Source organism: Notamacropus eugenii, chromosome 1 (genome assembly GCF_028372415.1).
Source record: "Notamacropus eugenii isolate mMacEug1 chromosome 1, mMacEug1.pri_v2, whole genome shotgun sequence".
NCBI classification, from domain to species: domain Eukaryota; kingdom Metazoa; phylum Chordata; class Mammalia; order Diprotodontia; family Macropodidae; genus Notamacropus; species Notamacropus eugenii.
This window is the reverse complement of record NC_092872.1, coordinates 325,852,418-325,877,628: the sequence shown is the minus strand read 5'-3', so window position 1 is coordinate 325,877,628 and position 25,211 is coordinate 325,852,418. Positions and strand designations below refer to the sequence as shown.

Genomic DNA, 25,211 nt, shown 5'->3' with positions numbered 1-25,211 from the left:
TCTCTCTGGGGGAGGGAGAGTAGTACAGGACAGGAGGCACCCCAGCAAGGTAGGGGCAAACCCCACCTTAGGAAACCAGGGGGCGATCCCAGGGGTAGAGCAGATAAGCACCAACACCAGGACCCCTGAGTGCCTCAGTACAGGCAGGGGAACAGGTAGACACCAATTTAGAAAACCACCATGTGCACTGGCTTTCTCCAGTAAAGCCCGCTGCAAACCTTAAAGCTAGTTATTAATATTTATTATTCTTCTATTGTAATTATTTTTAGGATTTTTTTGTGTTCCAGCACCATCCTCCAAATAAGGGAAGCTCCTCAAAAACAGAAATTAATTGAACTCTTATTTAACTTACTGTCTGTATACACTTAAATCAATATGAGCAACAATTTCCTAATCTGTATAATGGTAATAATACTTTGTTTTGAGAAAGGTGTTATAAAGCTATTACTTTTATTATTTTTCCTTGTATACCAGTCTCATCACTACAACTAGATTATAAATTCCTCCCATGACTATATTAGCCACAATGCCTTTGCCATGGTATGTATTCAATTATCTGTCAATGATAAAAGAGAAATAAGCCTCTGCCTTCCAATTTTATCCTGTTGTATCTAATCTCTTGCTGGCTTACATGTATTATTCCTACACATGTTTTTCTCCTCCAAATGACTTGAGCAAAATAATCTCAGGATGCAGTTACATAATATTTCTCTTCTGTTCCTAAAATACACACTCTGGATTGGAACATGGTCAAAGAGAGTGACACCAGTAGATCAGGCAGCAATGAAGTGCACTTCAGTAAGAGAAGGAATGCAGGAAAGAAGAGAGGGAAGGCCAAAGAAAAGGCTCTGTGCCCTTATTGGAGCTGTGAGTACAGGATCAGATATTTAGAGTGGGAAGAGACTAGTGAGGTCAACTAGTCCCCTCCTTTCTAAATGAGAAAATCAAAACCCTGAGAAGTTAAGTAATTTTTGCCTGAGGTCTATATTGTTATCTACTACTTTCTAAATATCTTGAACATCAATTGGAAAAAGTGCTCCCTCCCCCTAACCAAAAAGTGAATATTGACTCATGAGAATAAAAATAATCAGTTGATTTTAAGTATCTGGTCTCTCACATGTTATAATATTTAGGCAATAAGCATCTGCTAACATTTCTAGAACATAAGTTAAATAAAACTAGGCCTAAGGGAAAAATTGAACAGATGGTCTTAAATAATAAATTCTAATATCAATACTCTTCATGTTAATTTTTTAAAAGAAAAATGTGTCTGTTGAACAACTCAGGCATCTGCTACAGACAAAAATGTTTAGTATGGCAGTAATGTTTTATTTATCTAGATTAGCAAAAAGAGAAAAGAATGAGCAACACTAAGACAGTGACATTTTCAAATATATATTTTAATATATTTAACACTGAACATATATTTAATATTAATATTTAATATATTTTTAAAAATATCAATGAAAATTGTGTGCTGTTGAAAAGGTTTTTTTGCTATTTTAAAGTTTACTGAACACTTTTCAAGTATTGTAGTATCAAGTATCAAAAGTAATCATACTTTTGTCATGCTAATTTTGCAAATAGCATGTACCAAGAAAGAAAAATTCATCAATGGACTGAAATGAAATAAAAATCAGATATACTGGGAAATACCATAAAAATCAGCTCCATAATTTTCACTTTGCCCTCAAAATCTTACCTGATCCAGGCGTGATTAGTGGTCCCTCTAATTCAAGTGCCTCATCTTCAGACTGTTCATCTTGTTTTTTCTTTTTTTTCTTTGTAGGATCTCTGGGTTTTTTCAAGAGAGAGAGTTCTTCAGGATGTCTGATATCTAATAAGAAAAATACAAATTAAAATTCTTCACTAGAACAAGAGAAAGTTTAAGCATTTACAAGTTTAATAAAGTTATCTATTACTAGTTTGCATCAAGACAAAAAAGTATTTTTGCCTTGAAAAGTGTAATGTCAATTTAAATTTAAATAAAATTTAAATTCATTAAGAGGTCCATGTGATCTGCCTGGGTTGCATAGAAGCCTGAATCACATGAATCAAGTCACATGAAACAGGAAGGGGTGGAGCAGGAAGAGTGGAATAGGAAGAGGCAAGCTGGAGCAGAGAGGATATTGGTCAGAGCAGTCAGAACTGAGAGAGAGAGAAAGGCAGATAGCTGGGCTTGGGAGTGTTTGGGGGAAGACCTGATAACGTATATAGACTTCTTAGTTACTATGATGGGTTTGGCTTTGTGGTGTCTGAATAAATGTTTTGGTTCTATCTTCCATGTGGATAGTCTGTTGTATTTCATAATTCAGAATTGCACCAGAATATTCATGTAGGCACTGTGAATTATCACATTGGTGCTACAAAAAATTATACAAAATTTCCTGTTCTGTTTTTCCACAGATTACTTACAACATATATGCTTTTAACAAATCATGTGTTGAAAAAAAAATTAGTTGCCGAGATGTCAACTTGAATTGGTAGGAGTTTCCATATTTTGGAATTCTAATTAAGTTAAATCAATGCCTATCATATGTTTTTCATATCCATCTTTCAGTGGAAGGAGAGGCAGAAAAGAAAAGAAAAAGATCTGAAAAAATAGAATTCTTAGTGAGTGGTAGCAATGCCTTTAATCAAAGTATAAGTGAGTGTGACATTTCAGTATTTGTGATAAAGCCCTAACATTCTATATAACTGCATATATTGCTGAAATGTTGACCTAAAATATATCATTTTAGGCCTTAGTTACCCACATTTCCCATTTGAGACACAGTCCAGGTCCATATAACCCGCCAAAATTTCATAGGCTTCTCCCACCTCCTCTCTTCATCTCAAACCAGCTCCTAACTCTTCTCTGAGCTTTAGCCACATATCACCAACTGCCTATTAGACATCTCAAATGCCATATGGCCAAAACTGACCTCATTAATTTTCCCCTTAAATGCATACTTCTTCCAAACTTCTCCATTTTTGTTGAAGGCATTATGATTCTCTTAACCTTTCAATCTGTAACTTTGGCATTAATTAGGACTCCTCATTTTGCCATAACTTATCTATCCAATAAATTGCCAAATCTTGCTACTTCTATCTCTACAACATCCTACAAAATCAACCTTTTATCTTTACTCAACTATCACTTTAGTGATAGACCCCCATCAACTCTCATCTAAATCAGAGCAAGAACCTACCTTACTCTAGTCCATTCGCCACACTGCTTAACACTGCTTGGCTAAGTGATCTTTTTTATGTACAAGTGTAACCATGTTACTCCTATGCTCAACAAATTCTAGTAACTTATTACCTCTAAAGTCTAATATAAACTCTTCTTTTTTATTTTTAAAATGTTTCATAACCTGACTCCACCCTATTTTTCCAGCATCACTGGATATTACTCCCACTATTACACCGAGATCCAATCCAAGTATAAGTCTCCATACCTTTGTACAGGATAGTCCCTCATACCTGGGGTGCCTTTCTTCATCACCTTCACTTCTTAAAATCCTCAGTTTCCTGATTTCCGTCAGCTGTTGGTACCTTCCTCTGCATGCATATTAAATACAAAGTGTTTTGGGTTTTTTTAAGAGGAAGGTACCAACAACTGACAGAAATCTGGAAACATTTTGCAGGAAGTTGTACCTGACTTTTCCACTAAAGGAAACTGAGGATTTTAAGAAGTGAAGGTATGGAGACAAGAGACAGAACATCACATAAAGGAAATGGGTCATTGGTCAGTTTATTAGCAAGGTTATAAACAACATGAGGTAGAGTAATGTGTGATCAGTCTGGAAAGAGAAACTGGAATCAGACTGTGAAGAGCTTTCAGTACCAGACAGACAAGCCTGCATTTTATCCTGAGCAATGAGGCTTCTTGAGTAGAGGAATAACCTGGTTAGACTTATCCTTTATGAACATCCCTTTGTCAGCTACACAAAAGGAATGGAGGCAGAGAGCCTAATTAGGAGGCTATCAATATAATCTAGGGAAGAGGTGATACAGATCTGAACTGGCGTGGTGGCTATCTGACTAGATTGGGGATAGCTAAGAGTAACAAGCAAAAAAAAAAAACCAAACCCTTTATCTTTGAAGGGTTGATAATAAAACGAGAATTAAAAAGAAAGTAGAAGAGCTAGACAGATGACTGGGATCTGTAAAGAGACAAAGGCAGGGGAGTGAGTACAGAACATTTCAGCTATAGATTATTAGAATTATTTCTGCACCACATTCTTTGTGAGGTAGGGGATGTGGAAGAAGATAGAGAAGAAGAAAAAAGAATAAGATATTATGATGGAGGGCAATACATAATTAAAAATAATAACACAACAGTCTGGCATAGTGGATAGAGATCCATCCTTGAACTTAGGAAGATTTAGGTCCAAATCCTACCTTTGACATACACTGGTTGTGTAACACTGGGCAAACTAGCTTAATTTCTCTGCTCTAGGCAATTCTCTTAAGAACAGAATTTTCAGAGAACATGCCAAACTGCATTGGTACATGAAGACTCTTCACCAGGGAGTCCTCTATAATAATAAAATTACAGATCCAATCCCTACCCTTATTCTAACGCTGAATGTAAAAAGGATAAGCTTACTCACAAAATGGAGGAAGTTGGCAGAAGAAATTAGACAGTAAAATCTAAAAACACTTAAAACACAAATATCTCTAGAGTTAAATTAATAACAATAATAGTATTTGTATGGATCCTACATGATAGGCACTGTTCTAAGAGCTTTACATATATCATCTCATTTGGTGCTCATAGCAACCCTGGAAAGCAGGTGGTATTATTATCCCCATTTTAGAGTTGAGGAAATTGAGGCACATAGAAATTAAGTGATTTGTCTGAGGCTGAATTTCAACTCAGCTCTTTGTGCCCAGCACTCTATCCATTGTAGCACCTAGTTGCCTTAAATTCATCAGTCAGTTGCCATAAAATCATTATCATTATCATCATCAAGTCTTATTACATTCCTCTTCTTTCTTCCTCCTCCTTCTACCCCCTTTCCCCTCTTTCTTTTTCCTTTTAAAAAAAATTATTACTAAAATTTAGGGGAGAGAGCAGAACATAACACTTCAAGCAAATTTCTAAAAGTGGAGATTGATGAATAGCTATTAAAAGAAATAAACAGGGAAACTACATGACGCTTAAAACGATCAACACATATTACTCATTGACATGGAATCAAAGTAACTGGAAAAATGTTAACTGAGAAATAGCAAAACTCTTACTAGTTGTGAGCTTCAAGTGCTCTTTTCAGACTTAGATAATAAATCTAATTTTTTTTTAAAGTTAACTAAGAAAGAAGCTGAGGACCTAACAGATTTTTAGGTAAGTTAGAGAGAAAAGATCTCTGGTAAATTCTGAAGAGTAAAAGAAAGAAATATACATATTTTCAGCAGTGCATGACACATTTATAAAAACTGAACATGTATTTAGCTCACAAAACTTCAAAACCAACGTAGAAAAACAGAAAGCACATCTTTTGTGGACCACAGTGTAATAAAAACTAGATTCAATAAAGGGCTATTGAAGAAATTATTAAAAATTAATTAGAAACTAAACAACCCTAAGGAAAAGTTAGGTCAAGGAATAAATCATAGAAACAACAGATAATTTCATTAAGGATGATGATAGCAATGGGACAACATAGCAAAATGTTGGGGTTACAGTTAAAGCAGTCTTTGGGGAAAGTGTACACTCTACTTATAAACACTTTCACCAATACAAGAAATAAAGAATAGATCAAAAAATTACCCATCAAACTCAAAAAATTTTAAAAGTCCAATTATAATGGCAAAATTGGAAATCCTAAAAATCAAAGAATAAACAAAACTGAAAGGAAAAGAATCATAGAATTAATAAATATAACTGGGTACTCAGTTTTTTAAAAAAATAAAACAGATAAATCATTATCAAAAAACAAAAAAGTAAACAAGGGACAATATAAATGAAATGGATTTATATGTATAAAAATGAGATACTGAAATTGATACAAATACAGGATTTAACTCAATCTTGAAAAAAGAAATTAAATAAGCCAAAAAATAAGCTCCCAAAGTGTGGAAGAAATACTCAAGACCAGATGGATTTACAAATGAACTCTCCAAGGCATTTAAAAGTTATTTGAAAAAAAAAGGAAAAGATACTACCAAATTACTTCTATAATAGAAGCATGATTTCGATAAATCAGGGAAAATAAGAGAAAGCTTCAAATCTAGTAAATATTGATACAAACAACTTAAATAAAATATACCAAGGGATACTATAGACAGTAACAAAGATAATATATGATGACCAGATTGGATTTATACCAGGAATGAAAGAATGGTCCAATCTTAAGAAAACTGTAACCATATGACTGTGTTAATGACAAGAACAACAAATATCATACGATCTTTGAAAAAAATAACACCCATTCATATTGAACACAAGAATAAACTCATCTTTTCATAATGTTAATTATACCTAAATGCTAATACTCACCTATAACTATAACAATGAGGAAACATTTTATATATAATGAGGTAACCAGAAGCCTTTCCAATAAGATCAATAGCAAAGCAAGGATATCTAGTACTCTTTAGAGAGTGCTAGAAATGTTGGCTGTAGCAATAAAACAAGAAAAAAGAAATTGGGGAATAAGCATAGACAAAAAAGGAAAAAAAATGATCATTTTTTGTAGATATATAATAGTGAACTTAGAGAACTCTAAAAAGTCAACTAAAAAACTAAATGAAATAACTAGCAAAGGTGTATGATATAAAATAAATTCACATAAATCATCAGCATTTCTATATATAGCCAACAAAACTGAATAGGAAAACATAAAGAAAGAAATTACACTGAAAACTATTACAGAGTATATAAAATACCTGGGAGTCTACCTGCCAAAACAACTGGAATGGACTGCATGTGAGAAGACCTTGAGGCATGGGGCAGATCTTTTTTGACACTGATTCCTGGACACTGGCTATGGGGTTGGCCCAGCACTCAGGTACCTAGAAAGAATAGGACTGGACCATCAAAGGTTCTCCCTTTTGGGGTCAATGGAGGAATTTTTCTGATGCCTACAACTTTTTAGCAGACACCACTATAATGATATGGAGAGTTTAAAGTATCATGTTCCAGATGTTAAAGGACCTAGGCTTACAGCTAAGAGTAACTTTGCCTAAAAAAACCAGTATAATTCTATAGGGCAATTATTAGACTTTTAGCGAAAGAGAGGACTTCCAAGCATTCCTGATGAAAAGACCAGACTTGTATAGAAACTGTGAAGTTCAAACACAGAAGTTGAGAAAAACACAAAAAGGTAAACATGAACAAACAATGAATGATAAAGGGCTAGGTATTCCCTCTGAACCATATCATCAGGGATTGTAATGGGAGTCTAGTTTGAAGGGAAAGCATGGGAATGGTTTTGTTATATGTTGATGATTTTAAAAAGAAAGAAAAGGGAAAGGAAGAGAAATTATACTAGGGAGAGGACAGTGAAAAGAAGGCTGGGAAACTGGAGCACAGAGGCAGTTTATACAAACAAGAAGGAAGGAGGGAGTGAACAAGCTAACACTTGAAATTCACTTTCATCTGAACTGGTCAAAGGAGGGAATACACATGCACATACAGTTGAGTACAAAAATACATTTCACTCAACAAGGAAACAGGAGGAAAAGGAAGAAGGGTCATTTTGAAAAAGGGAAGATAAAGGGAATAACCCAAAGCAAAACAAACATTTACAATTCTTTCTGAAGTGGCAAAGATTTGGTATCTGACATAATGTCTATCAATTAGGAAATAATCTGATCAAGTTACAGTACATACATGTGAGGGAACACTATTATGCTATAAGAAATGATAAAAGGAATCATTTCAGAAAAACCCAGGAAAATTTGTATGAACCAATGGACTGAAGTGAACAGAAGTAATAGAACAATTTATATATCAAAAACAATATTTTAAGAACATGCGAACTCTGAACAACATAATGACCAACTTATTATTCTAGAGGAACATGCTACCTACCTCCTGAAAGACAACAGACTCAGAGTGCCGAATAAGGTACTATATGGTGTGTGTGTGTGTGTGTGTGTGTGTGTGTGTGTCCGTGCGTGTGTATGTATATATGTATTTCAGACATGGGCAAAGTGGACATGTGTTTCGATTTACTATAAATGCTTCTAACAGGATTCTCCTCCCCAGCCTAGCCTGGATGTAAACCTGAAACTGGATAGTGAGCCATGGGGCTGCCAGATGGCACTCATTTCTATATCTTTTACTACCTCAGTGTTTCCTGACCAACAGCAGAGCCATAATTGCTGGGTAGTGGAGTGCTCCGTGCAGTTCAGTGGTGGCCAGATCCCATCCCACAGACCTCTCTGTTTCCTTATGCTGACCTAGGCCAGAAAAATGACTTCTTTTCTTGGATTTCCTAATCAGGATTTGGTTTACTGTTATCCAGTCCTATCTCAAATAATCTAACCACTGACTGAAAAAGACATCTAAATTTCCAAATAAGTTCCCAAAACATCTTAACACACCAAAATATCCAACAGACCAAAAGAATTAAATTGTGAGAGTAGCTATGTGAATGATAACAATGAATGACTGATACTTTTAAATCACTTTAAAAGTTTGCAAAATGCTTGACACACTAATTGCATGACCTCAGGCGTGTCACTTATCTCTGATCAAACCATTTAAACTTCTCTGGTCCTCAGTTTTCTGCACACTAAAATGAGAGGGTTGGATTAAATCATCTATGACATCCCTTCCAGTTCTAAATCCTATAAAGTTTTTAAATTTAAAAATTCTTAATACCATATTTGGCTATTATAATATTAATGCTTCTTTATTTTTCTTTTTTATAACCCTAAATCTGACTCTCTACTTAGCACTCTCCAGAGTATTTTGTGCTATTAAACTATTACTATTAACCACTAATAATTTTTAATTAATTTCCTTATTCCATTCAATCAAAACTGAAAAGTCTAACCTTTCAGCCTTCCCTGACTAAAATTAAAACTATACCCAATAAGCTTTCCATATCCTATATTTTGTAAGTCAAAAAGTTACATCATCTTAAAAGGAAAAATACCTATAAATAAAAGTCTGAGGAACTCAAAAATTAACAAGTCAGTCACTACACTTTAAAATTCAAAGAAGAGATGGAGGTAGGGAGGAAAGGAATACGTCCAAGTAAAAAAATCTAACACATAGTGTTGAGGTTAGGGGTGCTCGAGACCCCAAAATAGCAACATGCTGGATCCTGTCCAAATGAATTTGACACAAGCCTTCTTTTTAGCCAAAGAAAAAGTTTATTAAAGATTAGCCATACTGGGTAGGCTCTTAAGAAGGGAGTCTAAGAATCTGTGAACTTTGTAGGGACAAGAGGGCCAGACTGAATCTGAGCTAGATTGAGTCTGAGCACCTTCACAGAGACAAGAAAGATATTATTTAGAGAAAGACTGTGGGAAGGATCTAAGAGTGACCAAGTAGTCCAGAGTGACTGGAGCAGGGATTTTTGGAGGGTCTTGTAGGGAACAAACAAAGGAAGGCTAGTCTAAGGGCAACAGATATGAGTATAGATATTTTGACATAATCAAGAGTGGAAAATAGCCAAGGCAATTGGACAAGATGATAAAGAAAAGCTCATGGCCTCAGGCAAAGCCATATCAAGTGGGAAGGAGGGTTCAAGAGAGTTCCCAGAGTAAGTATCCCATCAATAGTATTCCAACAGGTTTGATCTTGAGAAGGGTTGCCTTCTCACATTTATACATGCAATAAAGCAAAAAAAAAAAAAAAAAAAGCAAGTAAGAGGTTATGCCCAAAGGGGAATGTAACTAGTTTTCAAAGGAAGAAATGTAATTCTTAGGCTGCATCATTTATAGTGCCCAGTTTGGGAAGAGTGTTAAATAACTTAATTACATTCTTAAAACATTTACGTTAAAAATGAGTAAAAGTTTAGAAAATGTCAGCAGCTAATATGAATTACTGTGTCACATCTATAATGTTCCTAATAACTAACAATGTAGGAAAGGAAATAGATTATTTATCTTTTAAATAAACAGAGTAAGGTAGTAAATGCGGTTTTTTAAATGTATATTATACTTTTTTATATGTAAAAATATGGTATTATAAAGGTCACACATTTTATTAATAAGCAGGTTTTGTCAAAGTTTAAATATACAAATAATACTACTAAAAATTCAGTTCTCATCTGAAAGAAAGTGACCACTCTTCTAGTAGATGCAAGTACTGACTTTAAGTTAAGTAGCTAGTTATACTGAAACCAGAGTGTCAGCATGATAAACCTTTGATTATGGAGAAGCATATAAATGACAAGAAAATGCAAAACTACTTCAAAACATATTCCATTTAAAAGCCCAAGTTTCAGTATTACAACTAATGAAACTCCAGTGATTATCAAACATGCACTGTTATTTAAACTGAATTTAATTTAAACTGAATTTAATTTACACTGAAAAGTACCTTCTTTAATCTTTACAGTTTTCAAGAACTGAAATCCAAGAACACTAATTATGTTTAGAAAATAACAGCCATGATACTAAATTGACTTAAAACTTTCACTTTTGCTTTTTCCTTATTCAAATATGAAAAGCCTTGACCTCTTGTCCGCAATGCCATTCAACTGTCTTCCCACACCAACAATGGCCTGAAGAAGAGTTTTTCCATTTTTTAATTTGTCTACCTTTCTATGGAAATCTAGGGTTTATACACAATTTTGTCGGGGATATAAGATTCCTTTCCACAGTGCTTTCTACAATAAGACAATCTATTTTTTCCAATTCTGGTAAACAAATATCTTAAACGAGGCAATACAATTACTTTTTTTTTGAATGATGTGGCAGAACTACCACTCATGAATACAAAAAACTCTTATGAATAGGATTTGCTTTTCTTTGTATCCTATGGTTGAGGCCCCCAGTCAATTTAAATAGCATAGCCTCCCTAAAGTCAGTGACAGTGGATAAAACAGCTGACAAGTGAAAACACTAGAGAAAATTTAGATTATCTGCATGGAAGTTACAATTCAAATCCAGATTTCACATACCAAGAAATGAGTCCTATCCCAGAACCTGTGCTTGTTTAACTCATAGTCGATTTAAGTCAAAAGATGGAAGTAAACCATTGCATTCAAAGAAATAGGACTTAAAAGTACCCTAGAAGACTTTGTTCAGGAAGGCAACGGGTACATCAAGTTCCATTCTCTTGCATGTATTAGATATTTTATCTCTATGGAGCAAAGAGGAGGAGCATATCAAAAGGCAGAGCATATTGGCAACACGCAGCATATTTTGTTTAGCGCCACATTTCTTATCCTCCTACCGGGGAATATCTCTTTGAAAATGCAATGCATTTTAAATATGATTACTGGAAAAAAAAAGGATTGTATTTGGAAAACTTCCTCTTAATCACAAGATTTTAGAAATACATTCTTCAACAAGTGAACATTTAGTTCCTGAATATTAATTTAACATATTCAAAGAATGCAGAGATTGAATGCTAGTTCTGAATTTGAAGATTACAAATTTTTATGAGAGATTTATAAAAAATTCAATTTTATGAAGGTACTTTCATTCAAATTTGGTACCTTTTCACAAAACTTTTCAACTTTTTTCCATCAACTAACTTGTTTTATTGATATTTTCTTCAAAAAAAAAAAATTGTCACTTGCCAATAATTCTCCCTGTCCAAAGAACCTTCTTCTTAACAAATAAGTAGAGTTGAGCAAAACAAATCTCTATACTGGATAAATCTGAAAACATAGGACTCTGTCCATACTTACTGTCCAACAACTGTCTGCCAATAGGTGAGGAGCACTTCATCCTGGTTTACTTTTCTTTTGAGTTTTTCCTGTTCTAGATCTTCAACAGTTTCCTTTGACCTTGTTAAAAAGAGCTCTCTTTACCTCCCCCCCCTCCCCAAAAAAGAACCTATATGGGCAAAAATAATTATAACTGCATTTTTTGTTGTAACAGAAACTGGAAACAAGTGAGTACCCATCATTTGAGAAGAATAAACAAATAATGCCTCACAAATAAACTGTGGAATGTTATAAAAACGGCAGATTCAGAAACACTTGGGGATTCCCAGGAGAAGTGGATTAGAAGTGTGGGGATATTGACAGTGTTGAAAAGAAAGAAAAGAGTGTCACTGAAACTTTTTTTTTTTAGTGCATAGAAAAGAAAAGAAAGGAAGAAAAGAGGAACCAAGAAGAATAAAGATAGGCACTCTTCTAATCTCTCCCCCAAATCCCTCCAAATATCTTTTAAAAATGACTCAAAATAAATTCTAGAGCAGCAAAATCCACAAAAAGACAGAATGAAACAAATTTCCAGTACAAAAGAACTGGGTGTGTCAACAGGAAAGGTGTGTTGCACCAGGGTAAGAGAGGAGCACAGTCTAGCACAGGCTGCACCCAGCTCCGGCCAGGGCCCAGCAAACCCAGAGCAGGTCAAGGGAGTGACTAAATCAGGAGTAGGAGCAGTGGTTTCCACACCTCGCAGCCCACAGACGCCAAAGACAACTTAGAAGGTCAACAGGAAAGGTCTCTCTCACTCGGGTGACAGTGGAGCACAGTCCAGTCCAGGCTACGCCATCACAGACTCAGCTCCAGCACACCAGGGGCAAGCCTTGTGAGCAACTAAATCAGTAGCGGCAGCAGCTGCTTCTGGAGCTCTCAACCCACAGATAGTAAGGGGGGGGTCAAATGATTGGTCAGAAGGAGTTTACAGGGGTCTTTCTACTGGCACTGAAGCAGTATTCAGTTGCTTTGCCCATACTGACATCCAGGTCACAGTCCTCAGTAGTAGCAGTTCCAGGGAAAGGAAGAACACTGGAATAGCAGAGCTTGCATCCACAGTGAAGCAGGGACCCTTGTCACAGGGGCAGGGCAGTCACTCACAGACCAGAGTATAGGCCAGGAAAGGAGTAACACCTGTCCTCAGATCAAATCACCTTGGAAAAACTGAAAACTTAGAGGTCCTTAGAAGTATCTCTGAAAACAGCTGCACAAAACCCTTGAAGCTTAGGAGACAGTGTGCCCTCCACCCTGGAAGCAGAGCCCTTCTTTAACAAAGAGTTAAAGTTAAGTAATAGACTAGGAAAATGAGCAAACAACAGAAAAAATTCTGACCTTAGAAAGTTACTATGGTGACAAGGAAGATCAAAACACACACTCAGAAGAAGACAACAAAGTCAAAGTTTCTCCACCCAAAGCCTCCAAGAAAAATATGAATTAGTCTCAGGCCATGGAAGAGCTCAAAAGGGATTCTGAAAACCAAATAAGAGAGGTAGAGGAAAAATTGGGAAGTGAAATGAGAGTGATGTGAGAAATTGAGGAAAATGAGTCAACAGCTTGATAAAGAAGACACAAAAAACATACTGAAGAAAATAACACCTTAAAAACCAGACTAGGCCAATGATAAAAGAGGTCCAAAAAACCAATGAGGAAAAGAAGACCTTAAAAAGTAGAATTGGCCAAATGGAAAAGGAGGTGCAAAAGCTCACTGAAGAAAGTAGTTTCTTAAAAATTAGAATGCAGTAAATGAAAGTTAATGACTTTATGAGAAATCAAGAAAACCAAACCAAAAGAATGAAAAAATTGGAGAAAAGGTGAAATACCTCATTGGAAAGTAACTGATCTGGAAAACATATGCAGGAGAGATTATTTTAAAATTACTGGACTACCTGAAAGCTATGACCAAAAAAAAAAATTAGGCTAGACATCATCTATTAAGAAATTATGAAGGAAAATTGCCCTGAGAGTCTAGAACCAGAAGGTAAAATAGAAATAGAAAGAATCCACTGATCACCTCCTGAAAGAGATCCCAAAATGAAAACTGCCAGGAATATTATAGCCAAATTCCAGAGCTCCCAGGTCAAGGAGAAAATAGTTCAAGCAGCCAGAAAGGAGCAATTTTGGTATCACAGAGCCACAGTCAAGATAACACAAGATTTAGTAACTTTTTTATTAAAGGATCAGATGGCTTGAAATATTATATTCTGGAAGGCAAAGGAACTAGGATTACAACCAAGAATCACCTACCCAATAAAACTGTGTAGAATCCTTCAGGGGCAAAAATGGGCATTCAATGAGATAGAGGACTTTCAAGCATTCTTGATAAAAAGACCAGAGGTGAATAGAAAATTTGACTTTCAAATACAAGACTCAAGAGAAGCATAAAAAGGTGAACAGGAAAGGGAAATCATAAGAGACTTAATAATTTTTAACATTTACATTCCTAAATAGGAAGATGATATTTGCAACTCATAAAATCTTTCCCATTATTAAGGTAGTTAGAAGGAGTACATATAGACAAAGGGCAAAGGTGTGAACTGAATATGAAGGGATGATACGTAAAAAATAAAATTAAGGGGTGAGAGAAGAATGTACTGGGAGAAAGAGAAAGAAAGAGATAGAATAGGGTAAATTATCTCACATAAAAGAGGCAAGAAAAAGTTTTTACAGTGCAGGGGATGAGGAAGACGGTGAGGGAGAGTGAGTGAACCTTATTCTCATCAGAATTGGCTCAAAGAGGGAAAAACATACACACTCAGTTAGGTATAGGAATTTATTTTACCTTACAGGAAATCAGAAGGAGAAGGGGATTAAAAGGGGTGGTGGTGATAGAAGGGAGGGCAAATCCGGGGAGAGGGTAGTCAGAAGCAAAACACTTCTGAGGAGGGACAGGGTGAAAGGTGAGAGACAATAGAATAAATGGGGGAAAGGGGACTATGCAATAATAACTGTGAAAAAACTGTGAAGCAAGTTTCTTTATAAAGGTCTCATTTCTCAAACATACAGAGAACTGAGTCAAATTTATAACAATAACAGCCATTCCTCAATTAATAAATGAACAAAAATATGATCAGTTTCCAGATAAAGTAATCAAATATTTATATTTATAGCAATATGAAAAAATATTCCAACTCACTATTGATTAGAGAAATGCTAATTAAAACAATTCTGAGATAAAACCTCATAACTATTACGTTGGCTAATAGGACAGAAATGTTGGAGGGGAAGTAGGGAAAATGAGATTTTAATGCACTGCTGGTGGAGTTGTGAACTGATACAACCATTCTGTAGAGCAATTTGGAACTATGACCAAAGGGTTATAAAACCATGCAACACCCTTTGACATAGCAAGGAAAAGGACCTATATGCACAAAAATATCTAAAGTAGCTCTTTTCTGAGGGTAAAGACTTATAAGGTGAGGAGAAGCTCATCAATCGGGGAAAGGCTGAACAGGTTGTGGTATGTGGTTATAATGAAATACCATTGTACTATTAGAAATGATGAGCAGGCTGCTCTCAGAAAAACCTAAAAAGATTTGTATGGGCTGATGCAAGGTGAAAGATACTAGATACAAAGTAACAGTAATATTATAAGATGGCCAGTTATGAATGACTTAGCTGTTCTTGGCAATGTATCAATCCAAGACAGCTCTGAAGGACTCATGATGAAAAACGCTACCCGTTTCTAGAGAAAGAACCAATGGTATCTGAATACAGATTGAAGCATGATTTTTTACTTTATTTTTCTTGAGGATTTTTGGTTGTGTTTTCTTTCACAACATGACTACTATGGATATGTTTGCATGATTACACATGTATAACCTATATAAAATTGTATGCCTTCTTAATGTGGGGGTGGAGGGAAAGGAGAGAATTTGGAACTCAAAGTGTTAAAAATGAATGTTAAAAATTGTTTTTACATGCAATTGGGGAAAAATAATATACTAAATAAAGTTTTTTAAAAAAGAAAGAAAAGAAAATTATTCAGAAAGGGTCACAGACAAGCACAGTAATGTTGATATTAAATTGTTAAAGTTAATGTAAGATTCACAGTTTCATATAAAATCTTTTTTTCTAGGAAGAAAAAAAGCCTTCCAAAAAGAAAACAAACCCTTTTACAATTCAAAGAGAAAGAAATTTGTTTACCTTTGAACACATTTATATCACTAATTGAGCTCTTTTATATATTAACCAAAAAATCTAGGAAAAAATAAGAAACTATATCACACAATACAGTTAAGAAAGTTTTATATTCAGGTCTCTCCAAAGATACATTTATTTAACTTTTCTATATTACAAAGCAGTAATAATGAAGCTATCCATTAACTGACTAAGAAAAAGAATAGTAGATCAGTGAAACAGACTAGGTACAAAATACACAACAGTAAAATGACCATAGTAATCTAGTGTTTGACAAACCAAAGATCCAAGATTTGGGGGCAAGAACTTACCATAATGACAAAAATTGCCAGGAAAACTAAGAAGCAATTTGGCAGAAACTAAGCATAGACCAACATCTCATACAATATACCAAATAAGGTCAAAATGAGTATATGAATTAGACATAAAGGGTGATATAAGTAAATTAGAAGAGCAAAGAAAAATTTAAATATTTATTTATTATTTAACTATCTATGGAGACAGAAAGAGAATTTGTGACCAAACAAAAGATAAAGAGGATCATGGGAAGCAAAATGGATAATTTTGATTACATAAAATTAAAGGGCTTTCCACAAACAAAATGAATGCAACTAAAATTAGAAGGAAAACAGGATGTTGGGAAAAAATATTTAAACCAAGTTTTTCTAATAAAAGCTTCATTTCTCAAATATAAAAGGAATTAAGACAAATTTATAAAAATAAGAGTCATTTCCCCAACTGATAAATGGTAAAGGATATGAATAGGCAGCTTTTGGAGAGAGTAATCAAAGCCATCTATAGTCACATAAAAAAAAATGCTGTACATCACTTCTGATTAGAAAAATGCAAATTAAAATAACTCTAAGATACCACCTCACACCTGTCAGATTGATTAACATAACATAAAGGGGACATCAAAAATAGGGACATTAATACACTGCTGGTAGAGCTGTGAATTAATTCAACCATTCTGGAGAACCAACAATCTGGCTTTGCCCAAAGGGCTAAAAAAACTGTGCATACTCTTTGACCACTACTAGGTCTGTATCCCAAAGATATCAAAGAAAAGGGAAAAAGACTTATTTGTACAAAATTCTTTATAGAAACTCTTTTTGTGGTTGCAAAAAAATGGAAAATAAGGGAATGCTCATCAATTAGGGAATGGCTAAATAAGTTGTGGTATATAATTGTGATGGAATACTATTATACTGTGAGAAATGACAAACAGGTTTTCAGGAAAACCAGGAAGACTCATATGAACTAATGCAAAATGAAGTAAGCAGAACCAGGAGAATATTGTACACAAAACTAATAATATTTTAAAGATGATCAACTGTAAAAAACATCTACTCTAATCAATACAATGATCTAAGACAATTCTTAAGGACCCATAATGAAAAATACCATCCACCTTCAGACAGAGTACTGATGAACTCTAAGTACAGACTGAAGCATATTTTTCCCACTTTATCTTTCTCCCACTTTTTTTTGTTTTTTTTCCACATGGCTAGTGTGGAAATGTTTTGTATGACTTCACATGTATAACTAATACTGTTTGCCTTCTCAATGGGAAGGAGAATATGGAACTCAAAAACTTTTTAAAAGAATGTTTAAAAATTTTCAAAAGAAAAATAAAGGGTAGCTATTTGTAACACCGTGGAAAACAATAAAATACAATGCTGAATATTTGCCTCTTGTCTCAAAGCAAATAAATCTAGGCATAGAATTCAGATTTCTTTTTCTTGTGCATGAACCACTAAGTAAGAATGTTCCCTGAGTCAATGGTATTTTGACATGAAATAAAATACTTCTCTCTTTACCAATTCACCCATGAAAGCTCACATACAACACTCTTCCCCAACCCCATAACAAATACTAGATCAATAGGATTGAGTTTCAAAGTCCATTCTCATACACAGAATTCATATTAAACTAAAATGTTACCAACAATGACAGTTCTTCATGTTCCAGTCCTTTAATTTAGGATATTGATTTTATGTTAAAGCCTACTCTGAATTAGGAGAACACTTTAGTTGATCTCAAATGAAGATTTTGCTTTTCATATACAATAAATCAGGAATTTTTAAAAGGATTCACTTAGTATGATAGGTGTAATAAAAATCACTGTGAACAACTAAAGACTGAAGAATTAAAATGGTAAAATTAGGCTACAATTCTGTATTTTAAAGCCCAAAAAATAGTTCTTTACAAAACTACAAAACTTGCTTTGGTCAGGTACCAAAAACAAAAACAAAAACAAAACCCCAACAATTTTCAACACAGGGTACCTATCTTTACTGCTCATATTTTTTTTTTTTTTTATGGCTGAACATAAAATTGTTCTTTTTTGCAATATTCACTTTTGATGTGCGTTCCTTCTGTTTACATTGTTGTCGACGTTGTATAGGTTGGTTTTGTCTCTGCATCAGTTTATGTAGCATGTTAACATGCTTCTTTAATTTTTCACAGGCATCATTTTTTACAGTACAGTAATATTTCATTATAGACATGTATTACATGACTGAGTAAGCCAAAAACAATCCACATTTCATTTCAGAACTCAAATTGCCAGACTCTTACTAAGGAAGATGCCACATTAATGATTATTTCCTTTGGAACCTATTCAGATCTTCCATAAAGAAAAAAAGTGATGGAAATCCATCAATATCATGAAAATCAAACACTGCTATATTTGAAGAAAGAAGTATAAAGGTCATGTTCCTTATACAATGATTTTTATCTATTTCCACTTTAAAATGGAGAAAGCAACCAACATAATAAAAATGCCAATATAAAAGTTAATTACAATTTTAATTCTATACCAATTGTATTATAAAAGGAATATCATACAGAATTTGGACACTCAAAGATTTATCAAGAGAAATTCTGAAAGGACCAAAGGCGGAACAGTACTTCCAAAGAGCAAACTATATTCCAAAGTAATAATAATCAAAACCATCTGGCAGTCATTAAAAAAGAGAAGTAGGCCAAAGGAACAAGACATTGTTCCTTGAAAACAATGGAAACAATGAAAAAATCAGAAACAATGAAACTTAATCCAGTGTTTCATAAAAGAGAAAACATAAGTTACTGAGAAAAAACTCCCTATCTGATAAAAAGTTCCGTAAAAACTGGAAAGCAGTCTGTACACAAGCACACAGGCACACACAAGCACACACACACACACAAAACATATATATACATACATACACACATATATATATGGAGGTAAAATGTATATCTGCTACATACATTTATTATATATGCTTATTTCATATACACATATATGTATATGACCAAAAGCCATTCCCCAAAAGATAAGTGGTCAAAGGATATGAACAAATAGTTCTTAAGGAAGAATTGCAAACTACTAACAACTTTATAGAAGAATGCTCCCTGCAAATTGACATACATGACAAAAGACACAGCAGTCAATGTTGGAGTGGTTGTGGGGAAGATAGGCACATTGGATAGAGCTGTGAATCAGTAAAACCATTCTGCGTAATTCCAAACTGGTTACCAAAATGGCCACTGATAAGAAGAAAGTTTCCATAAACAACAAAATATTTATAGCAGAACTTTTTGCGACAGCAAAGAATAGAAAACAGAGTGACACCTATTGATTAAGGAATGGTTAAACTACTGAAGTACATGACTGTAATGGAATATTACTATATTATAGAAATAATGAACGTGATAAATTCAGAGAAGCATGTTAACATTTACATGAACTGATGCAGTAAAGCAGAGCCAATAAAACAATATACACAATGATTATAACAATGTAAACAGCAAGAATTACATATACCAATCAAAAGTGAATGTTGCCAAAAGAACAAGCACAGTTCAAGAGACAGGATAAGATATTTCCACTCCACACTTTTGCAGAAGTAGAAGGTCCCCAAGTACTGTACATATTATGAGACTTTTTTGATGTACTGATCAACAATTCTGATTTTTTTCCTCTTTCTTTTTTTTCATCTTAATATTTGTTATAGGAGATGACTCTCAGGGAGTGGAAGGAATGCCAGGGGAAACTATGGGGATATTAAAATGAAAAATACATCACTTAAAAATGTATTTAAAAAACATAAGGAAACTGAAACTCAAAAAAGATAAATAATTTACCTAAAGTCACAGCTACTAAGGAAGAGGACACACTTAAACATAGGACTTTTGTCTCCAAGTCCATTACTCTTTCCACTACATGATACTGAAAAATCCACAATATATTCCTTGACTTTTCACCCTGCTTCAATAACTATATATCTTAAATTATAATAAAGAACATAAAGGAATGGGGTCAAAATCCAACATTTAGGAAAAGTATATTTTTATATTTTAATTTCCTTAGGAACTTCTGAAAGGATTTTCTTTTTGCAGACCTGGGATCCAGACTCACAATTTCACGGTGTAGAAGTTCCCTGTCTAAAACTAAGTCTCAGAGAGTAACCTGGACATTGAGAAATTAAATGCATGCCTTTCAACTATTCAGTGGTGAAAGGCAAGACTTGAACTCAGCCTTTATTGGCTTTCTTTCTACTGTTTCGTGCTGCTCCTCAATGAAAAACATGTCAGCTAAATATTCAGCACACAGATATAGAACGCTGATATTCAGGGCATTTTAAACAAAGAAATGAAGTGATACTTACTAAAAGTCTTACAGATGTCAGAAACAGCTTTGAACACTCTATCAGAGAAATTCACTTTCACCTTCACATACTTCATGTTTGGGAGCTGTAGGCGAAGCAATTTGTGCTGAGGTGTGAACTGAAGTTTAGCATCAGCTTGTATACCATATTTATCCAAGGTCCAATGAGTCTTAAGTAGCCAAGTTCTTTTCTTTTCCCACCACAAGGCATGATCTGACCAATCTTTTTTTACATCTAGAAAATAAAAATAAAATAACATACCTCAGATCATTCAGATTATTTCACAAAAAAGAAATCAATGTCTAAAAAAAACTTTAAAAACTTCATTCACACCAATGACAATAGTTTATATAGTTACTTATAGAACACTTTCTTTACAACAATACTATGAGGTAGGCAGAACATGAACAATCCTCATTTAACATGATGAAACAGAACCATGCCCAGAATCATAATTTCCTAAGTGTTACGTAGGAGAATAAATTCTAGATCTTTATGATTCTAGGTCCAGGGGTCTTTTCTCTGTATCATAAACATTGACTGAGCATCTACTAGAGGCAAGGCCCAGTGCTGTTAGTAGGTTAGTAGCATCTTTAATTATGTTTTACAACATACTTGATGAATCTCAGGTTTTCTCAGTATATCCACCACCAGAAGTTAAATCTTTTCTAAAACTCTGCAGTGTTCAAGCTAGTAATGAGCCTCTAGTTAGCAAATCCTCAAACTTCAGTCATATGTGAGTCCCATATTTAAAATATATGTATATACATATATTACAGGAAAACTGAATAAAAATTCAACCTGGCACTTCCAGATTTAAAAGTCAATAATATACATTTGTGGGATGCCTAATTAATATATAGCATGGTAGATAAAAAGAGGCATGCATTTATGCACACACATATGTGTATATGTATGTATTCCTTTGCAAATTCTTATGGCTATGGAACACATAAAAAAATAACATTTCAAGGCAATATAAAATAAGGGCCAAATGAGTAACATGGATATAAGTTCTATCCATAAGAGTTAAGAAAAGGAAAAGATCACTGTAGTATACTAGGAAAATATTCAAGATGGTGGGAAGTTTATTTTTTTTTCTGAATTCTATTTATTCTTCAGAACACAGTATCAGAGAAGAGGGTATTCTGTAGTAGAGACAAAGTTCATGAGCAAGGAGCTTTAAGTGCTCTGTAAGTAAGAAAATAACTCACGAAATACACTAAATACATTACAATATAATCAAGAACTTAAGGAAGAACATATGTTGCTGTTCAGTCATTTCAGTGGTGTCCAACTCTTCATGATCCCATTTGGGGTTTTCTAGGCGAAGATACTGGAGTAGTTGGCTTTCTGGTTCATTTTATAGATGAGGAAACTGAGGGAAACAGGGTAAAGTGACTTGCCCAAGGTCATACAAACTAGTAAGTGTCTGAAGCCAGATTTGAACTCAATTCTTACTGACTCTAAACCTGGCACTCTTATCCGCTGTACCACCTAGCTGCCGTGAAGAATCTATACCTCTATCAAGAAAACAAAAATACTAAAACACACTTCACCAAAGGATACACATACAAAAATCTAAAAGAACAACATCCAACTTCCTTTCCCCAACATAGTATTGGCATAAATGGCAACAACAAAAATAAAAAAGTTTGTTAACTATTTAACAGCTTTGTGTAATCAAATGAAATCAAACACAGAAAAACAAGCAACTTTTCACAATCCTTGCCTACTCTTGAAAAAAGGCAACTGTAACAAGATCCGACTCCAGCTACTTTTAAAAATGGAAATAGGAAGGCATTCAATGGTACATTCTCCACTTAGAGATAGGAGTAAGAAAGAGAGGGACAGAGTACAGATACATGGCTCCACCAATATTTTTAAAAATGAATTTATATCTTTTCCCCCAAAATCTCCCTATTTCTATTAACCACCATCCTTCCATTTCTCCAAGTTAACAAATTCTGAGTCTTGGAGTCTTCTGTATCTCATTCTACACCCTATCAGTTGCCAAATATTGCTAATTCTATCTTCATACCTGATAGACTTTTCCCCTTCTCTATACTCACACGTAAGTCACTACTTAATCCAGGCTTTCAACTCTCAACTGGACTATTACAATAGTTTCTTAACTGATCCCTCTACCTCAAGTTTCTTACCCCTCTCTAACACCTTCTCCACAGAGATTTTCCTAAATGATTTTCCCAAAACACAGTTGTGACTATGTCATTCTCTTAATCAAAAAACTGTAGTGACTTCCTATTGTTTCTAGAATTAAAGACCAAATGCTCTGGCTTTCCAAGGCCTTCATAATGTGCCTCTAGCCTATCTTTTCAAGTTTACTGAACATTACACCCCTCCATGAACTCTACTATTCAGGCAAACTGGCCTACGGCCTACTTAATATTGCTTGAATTTATCTCTATGACTTTTGGACAGGGACCAGATTTCTGTCTTCGAATATTAGAAAGGTTGTCATGTGGAAAAAGCATAATAAATACAAGGCAGTTTTTGAGGGGGAGGAGAGAAGCTCTTACTTACAGTATCAAATACCTGTTCTCACATTAATTCTTTGATTAACTGTCAGCTTCAAAACACACATGAATATCTTTTGATTTTCCAAATGCATTCATACTAACCTCAGAATCTGAGGATTGTAGGAGTGCTAGAAAATTTAGCATATCTCGGTATCCAAAGTATTAGGTAGACCCTCTAAGGACTGAGCTGAATTAATTCCTTCCTTCCCTCCCTCCCTCCCTCCGTCAATGGTAACTGTTTCTCTTTGGAACAGCAACCCTGAGGATCTTCCTCTTCCATCTTGATTTTTTTTCCCTTTTTTTCTAATTAAAGGGGCCATCCCTTGACTCACTTCTTAAGGAAGCCTATTCGCTGAATGCGGTCTATCTCACTCAAAGTGAGAACCTGAAAAGGCCTTAGCCTAAAATGGTCAGGGTCTCCCATTGTATCCTGAGTGATCTCCAGTCATCCTGATGAATATCTGATCAATGGATCCAGTTGGCTCTCCAGAAGAAAGTGAGGCTGATGACCTTGCACAATCCCCCCTCACTCAAATCAGTCAACTGCAAATTATGTCATCCTTTCTCTGATGTCACAGTCCTCCTTGAAAAAAAAGGAGAAACACAACAACAATCCACAATTGATGAATTTTCAGGTCCTATAATTTGATTCATTTCAGTTTTTGCTCTAACCAGAAAACAGCCTAATCAATAATTATTGAAAACTTAATTACACAGTTTTTTTCCCAGGCTAAAGTTTGTATAGTAATTTGTTCAAAATAATTTGAGATGGATGACTTGGGAAAAGCAACATATCATATGAAAGCACTTGATAAAAAAGTTTTCAAAATGGAATGGATTAATATAATGACTACTTTCCATTGTAGGAAAGAAGTTTATTCGGCCCATACTGATAAACTGAAGGGCAAGTAGGATGATAAAAGGCCTTGAGACAAAGACATAAGAAGACTAGTTGAAGGAACTAGAGATGTTTAGCACTGAGAAAACTTACGGATATCAGAGGAAACTAGGAAAAGGGCTAGATTTGGACTAAGAGGCTCTGGCTTCAAAAGCTAGATCTACTTGTTACCTATGTGACCTTAGGCAAGTCATTTAACTTTTCTGATCCTTAGTTTCTCATTATGTAAAACTACATAAATTACAAGATTCCTTTCAGCTCTAAATTTATGATCCTATGATCCACTATTTTCTCTAGATTATTTTCTCTAGATTTTCTATTTTCTCTAGATTATGTGTATTTGAACAGGACACTGTCTATTGATACCCTTCTCTTCCTTTAAGGCTCAATTAAGTTGCCCTTATTCATAAATACTTCCCTGATTCCCCCCTTCCCATCTGAAAATTCAATTTAATACAAGCCCATATTAAGCTTGTATTTAATAATGACAGCAACAACAATTACTACTATATACAGAACACTAAAGAATATAGTGCTTATCTCTGAGGAGCTTATATTCTGGACAAATTCAAGATAATTTAATGAGAGAGGCAGAGCACTAACAAAGAAATTAGAAAAGGTTTAACTTGGGTGACACATGAGCTGAGCCTTAAAGAAAGGTAGAGATTCTAAAAGATAGAAATGAGGGCTTCAAAACTTTTTATAGCACTTTGTTTGAACCTTAAAATATTTTGCCCTTATAATATTCCTGTATCAAATATATTTGTGTATATGGCTGCTAGGTAGAGTGTCAGGCCCAGAGTTAGGCCTGAGTTTAAATTCAGTTTCATACATTTATTAGCTATGTAACCTTATCCATTTTATCTCAGTTTCCTCATCTGGAAAATGGCACCTACCTCCCAGGGTTGTTGCTAGGATCAAACGAAATTGTATTTGTAAACTGCTTTGTAAATCTTAAACAACTATTTAAATGCTAGCCAGCTAGTTATTATCTTCCCTATTGTGTTGAAAGAACTTCAATTGTCCTTTTTTATTATCTTTGTACCCAACCTCCCCCCTTGCACCACCCTATGCCAAGTACAGTGCTATTGTACATGGAAGGTTCTTAATAAATGTTAATGGAAATGATAAAGCAAAAGAAAGAAAGGAGGGGTGGAAT

At 34.5% G+C, this 25,211-nt stretch overlaps 1 protein-coding gene across 8 annotated transcripts in view; it reads right to left on the bottom strand.

The window, feature by feature from the left end:
- FERMT2 (FERM domain containing kindlin 2) overlaps positions 1-25,211 on the bottom strand; it is a 139,902-nt gene that overhangs the window by 69,952 nt on the left and 44,739 nt on the right. For all 8 annotated transcript variants that reach the window (XM_072629691.1, XM_072629695.1, XM_072629696.1 and 5 more), the window contains exons 3-4: positions 20,615-20,848; positions 1,703-1,837 (exon numbers count right to left, since the gene is read on the bottom strand). In XM_072629691.1, coding sequence (XP_072485792.1) covers positions 1,703-1,837; positions 20,615-20,848 — 369 coding nt within the window. The remainder of the gene's footprint in view (positions 1-1,702; positions 1,838-20,614; positions 20,849-25,211) is intronic.